Here is a 5654-nt window from a genome sequence, read left to right as displayed (position 1 = left end):
TTTTGTAGAGGTCCATGAGCCACGTAGACTTGAGCATTGTACAAGGAAATAGGAATGGATCAATTTGCATTCTTCTGCATGGTAACTGCCAGTTGAGCCAGCATCATCTGTTGAAATTGCTGTCTTTTTTCCACTGGATGGTTTTAGCTCCTTTGTCAAAAATCAAATGACCATAGGTGTGTGGCTTCATTTCTGGGTCTCCAATTTTGATCCATTGATCTACCTGCCTGTCACTGTACCAATACCATGCAGTTTTTAATCACAATTTCTCTGTAGTACAGCTCAAGGTCTGGGATTCTGATTACACCAGAGGTTCCTTTATTGTTGAGAATAGTTTTGGCTATCCTGGTTTTTTTGTTGTTCCAGATGAATCTGCAAATTGCTCTTTCTAAGTCTAAGAATTGAGTTGGAATTTTGATGGGGATTGCATTGAATCTGTAGATTGCCTTTGGTAAATGGCCATTTTTACTATATTAATCCTGCCAAACCATGAGCATGGGAGATCTTTCCATCTTCTGAGATCTTCTTCAATTTCCTTCTTCAGAGAATTGACGTTCTTGTCAAACAGATCTTTTACTTCTTAGTTAGAGTTACACCGAGGTATTTTATATTATTTGTAACTATTGTGAAGAGTATTGTTTCCCTTTCTCTGCCTGTTTATCCTTTGTGTAGAGGAAGGCCTCTGATTTGCTTGAGTTAATTTTATATCCAGCTACTTTGTTGAAGTTGTTTATCAGGTTTAGGAGCTCTCTGGTGGAATTTTTGGGGTCACTTAAGTATACTATCATATCATCAGCAAATAGTGATAATTTGACTTCTTCCTTTCCAATTCTTTTCCCTTTGATCACCTTTTGTTGTCTAATTGCTCTGGCTAGGACTTCAAGTACAATATTGAACAGGTAGGGAGAAAGTGGGCAGCCTTGTCTAGTCCCTGATTTTAGTGGGATTGCTTCAAGTTTCTCTCCATTTAGTTTGATGTTGACTACTGGTTTTCTGCATATTGCTTTTACTATGTTCAAATATGAGCCTGGAATTCCTGATCTTTCTAAGACTTTTATCATGAAGGGATGTTGGGTTTTGTCAAATGATTTCTCAGCACCTAATGAGATGATTATACGGTTTTTTTCTTTGAGTTTGTTTATGTAGTAAATTATGTCGATGGATTTTTGTATATTAAACTATCCCTGCATCGCTGGAATGAAGTCTACTTGGTCATGGTGAATGATCATTTTGATGTGTTCTTTGATTTGATTTGCAAGAATTTTGTTGAGTATTTTTCCATCGATATCATAAGGGAAATTAGTCTGAACTTTTCTTTCTTTGTTAGGTCTTTGTGTGATAAGAGTAATTGTGGCTTCATAGAACGAGTTGGGTAGAGTGCCTTCAGTTTCTATTTTGTGGAATATTTTGAGGGGTATTGGTATTAGGTCTTCTTTGAAGGTTTGATAAAAGTCTGCACTAAACCCATCTGGTTGTGGGCTTTTTTTGGTTGGGAGACTATTAATGACTGTTTATATTTCATGAGTAGGTATGGGACTGTTTAGATCATTGATCTGATCTTGATTTAACTTTGGTACCTGGTATCTGTCTAGAAAATTGCCCATTTCATCCAGGTTTTCCAGTTTTGTTGAGTATAGGCTTTTGTAGTAGAATCTCATGATTTCTTGGACTTCCTTAGTATCTGTTGTTATGTCTCCCTTTTCATTTCTGATCTTGTTCATTAGGATACTGTCTCTGTACCCTCTAGTTAGTCAGGCTAATGGTTTATCTACTTTGTTAATTTTCTCAAAGAACCAGCTCCTTGTTTGGTTGATTCTCTGTATAGTTCTGTTTGTTTCTATTTGGTTGATTTCAGCCCTGAGTTTGATTATTTCCTGCCTTTGACTCCTCTTGGGTTAATTTGCTTCTTTTTGTTCTAGCACTTTCAGATGTGCTATCAAATTGCTGGTGTATGAGCTCTCTAGTTTCTTTTTGGAGGCATTTAAAGCTATGAGTTTTCCTCTTAGGACTGTTTTCATTGTGTCCCATAAGTTTGGGTATGTTGTGGCTTCATTTTCATTAAACTCTAGAAAGTCTTTAATTTTTTTCTTTATTTCTTCCTTGACCAAGTTGTCATTGAGTAGAGTGTTGTTAAGCTTCCAAGTGTATGTGGGCATTCTATTGCTTATGTTGTTATTGAGGAGCAGCCTTAGTCCATGGTGATCTGATAGGATACCAGGAATTATTTCAATCTTCTTGTATCTGTTGAGACCTGGTTTGTGACCAATTATATGGTCAATTTTGGAGAAAGTACCATGAGGTACTGGGAAGAAGGCATATCCTTTTGTTTTAGGATAAAAATTCTATAGATATCTGTTAAATCCATCTATTTCAAAACGTCTGTTAGTCTCACTGTGTCTTTGTTTAATTTCTGTTTCCAGGATCTGTCAATTGCAGAGAGTGGAGTGATGAAATTTCCCACTATTATTGTGTGCAGTGCAATGTGTAATTTGGGGTTTAGTAACATTTCCTTTATGAATGTAAATGCCCTTTGATTTGGAACATAGAAGTTCATAATTGAGATTTCATCTAGGTACATCATACCTTTGATGAATATAAAGTGTCCCTCCTTATATTTTTGATCACTTTAGGGTGAAGGTCGATTTTATTCAATATTAGAATGGCTACTCCAGCTTTTTTCTTGGGAACATTGGCTTGGAGAATCATTTTCCAGCCTTTTATTCTGAGGTAGTGTCTATCTTTGTCACTGAGGTGTGTTTCGTGTATGCAACAAAATTTTGGGTCCTGTTTATGTATCCAATCTGATAGTCTATGCCTTTTTTTGTGGAATTGAGTCTAGTGATATTAATAGATATTAAGGAAAAGTAATTGTTGCTTCCTATTATTTTTGTTGTTAAGTTGGAATTCTGTTCATGTGGCTATCTTCTTTTAGTTTTGTTGGAAGATTATACTTTTGCTTTTTCAGAGATGTAGTTCCCTCCTTGTGTTGGAGTTTTCCATTTATTACCCTTTGAAGGCCTGGACTTGTGGAAAGATATTGTGTAAATTTGGTTTTGTCATAGAATACTTTGGTTTCTCCATCTATGGTAATTCAAAGTTTTGCTGTGTATAGTAGTATGGGCTGGTGTTTGTATTCTCTTAGGGTCTATATGACATCTCCCAAGGATCTTCTAGACTTCCTAGTCTCTGGTGAGAAGTCTGGTGTAATTCTGATAGGTCTTGCCTTTATATGTTACTTGACTTTTTTCCCTTACTGCTTTTAGTATTCTTTCTTTGTTTTTGGCATTTGGTGTTTTTTTGTTTTGTTTTGTTTTTTGTTTTTTGTTAAAAAAAAAACTTTTATTGCATTATGATGATGTAGGTGTTGCCTGTGGCTGCTGGGCACACTAATGAAGAGAGATATCAAGAAAAGAAATGCAACTTACATGCTTAGGATCTCTGATCTTCCCCCACAACACCTAAATTTTTACTGATATATTTGCATTCTCTTTTACTGTCTCATGTCAGCTTCCCTTTTACTGTCTGTAATTCTGCCAGTGGAATATGGGTGCTATTGTCACTGTGCCACTCTGCTTCTCTAAGAGAATAATTAAGGGATTCATTTTAACCTTGAGTGAGCTGTGTTCAATATCTTTACTGTGTGTGTGTGAGTGAGAAAGAGAGAGAGAGAGGGGGGGAGACAGACAGACAGACAGACAGACAGACAGACACAGACACAGAGGGACACACAGGGAGAGACAGAGAATGAGAGACAAAGACAGAGACAGACAGGGAGATAGTGAGATAGAGATTTAAAGAAAGTTTCTGTATCTCTATGTCTCTGTGTGTCAATAAGGACACATGTATCTCACATCTCAAATGAGGACAAACTTATGATTCCCTGATTTCCACCATAACTGAAACATTATTTATTACTCTATGCAGTGTTTTCTAAATAGCTGACAATTGAGATTTCCCTATCCATCCCATCAGCCTTGAGAAATGCTAGGTTATAAAAGCCTGTTTAAATGACCACAATTCGGTTGGTTACAGGGATTAAAATTCATGTTCTTACATTTTCGCTACAACAATTTACCAGTTAAGCTGTGTCTACAGCCCTGTATTTTTTAAAATTTGTATCCATATCCAAACTTTCCCATTTAATCAGTACTATATATATATTTAAATATATTCAGTATATTTCTAAGGACATAAATTCAACCCATTAATTCTGAATAATGTTATTACATTTAAATTTCCAATGCTGACCATGAAGTATTTATTTCCTAATCACTTAGCATGCTATCTCCTGGGGAAGAATATTTCTCCCACTCTCAGTATTCTCTATTTGATTGTATTTATTAGCCTTGATTTGAGATTTCATGAACTTTCCCCTGTCACAATTACCATGTCTATTCGTATCATCATACATTAGGACATGTTTAGGCAGTCAGTCATGAGGCTTGGGTTCTGGTCTGAGGCTAGCACTTTAAAATTTTTTCAATCTAAAATAATTTTTAGTGTATTGTTCATAAAAATATTTTGGCTCCACAAATACTATATAATCCTTTTTCTAATTTGGGGAACACTATCCTTGCTATAATGCACTGTGATCACATTCATCCCCAGTACACTCTCATCCTCCTTCCCAGGCCCAGCATTGCATCTTCCAACATTGGTGTCCTCTCATCACACTACCACCCCTTCATCATTCAGAGTCATCCCACTTTCATCCCCTATCTTACTACCACCTTTTTCATCTTCTAGAGTACTTCCCTCCATGCCCTCATGATTCTTTTATTAGCCTGACTAAATTGTCTTAATCTTCATAAGTCAGCTATTTTAAAATCCATTCAGTTCTGTTTGAAATCTGAGTTGTTCTTCCTTAAGAAGCATTTGAAAAATCCATTACAATATTTTTATAATTTTTAATTTGATTTTGGATTGGATAATTATATTTGTACTGTAAAAGAAATTTCTACAGAAATCAAGGGAGGAAATTTCACTTTTTCTGCAAAACATTCAATGTGTCTACTTTTTTGAAAATACTATCTCTAAATACTGGTTTCCTAAAATAAATTTCTTTTTTTAAAACACATTTGGTTCATTAGCTGTGATAATTTGGAAAAGCATTCATCTCAGAGAAAGAATAACTTATAAAGTCCTCTTCTTCAAACTTGATACAAGAGTTACAAATGTCAAGCAAAACATTCAGTCTCACTTTGTTGTTCTCTTAGAAGCCAACTCCCTAGTTAATCATCTATGTTTCTTTTGGGTATATAAATACTTTTGAAATATATAAGCTGTTCTGAAAACCATAGTATAGTGTAAAAACATGAAATAAGCAATACTACTAATAGAGAGGCTGAGATAGGGGAATTAAGATTTCAAGACCCTTATGTTGTACACAGCCAGACACTGTCACAAACATACAAGATGACAGTGTGTGTAGATTGTACAATGTTGGACATATTTCTCCAATTACCAAATTAGAGAGAGCATTGGATGATAATCAACAAATTTCCAATTACTCATATTATTGGATTTCAATTGATTAGAGGATGTTGTTAATATTAATTTTCAAATTAATATATTAAGAAAAAATAGTTGTCACTTCCTGTTGTTTTGTTGTAAAAGGTGGAATTAGGTTTGTGTGGATTTGTTGAAAGATTACC

The 5654-nt window shown here is 35.1% G+C and overlaps 1 protein-coding gene across 1 annotated transcript in view; it reads left to right on the top strand.

Moving 5' to 3' along the window:
* Nucleotides 1-5654, top strand: part of LOC116088408 (vomeronasal type-2 receptor 116-like) — a 75579-nt gene that overhangs the window by 43581 nt on the left and 26344 nt on the right. The window contains 1 exon segment of the mRNA XM_031367474.1: nt 2547-2572. Within this exon segment, the coding sequence (XP_031223334.1) occupies nt 2547-2572 (26 nt within the window).

The sequence above is a fragment of the Mastomys coucha genome, chromosome X (genome assembly GCF_008632895.1).
Source record: "Mastomys coucha isolate ucsf_1 chromosome X, UCSF_Mcou_1, whole genome shotgun sequence".
Lineage (NCBI taxonomy): Eukaryota > Metazoa > Chordata > Mammalia > Rodentia > Muridae > Mastomys > Mastomys coucha.
Note: the sequence above shows the minus strand (reverse complement) of the source record. Positions and strands in the feature narration are given on the sequence as shown.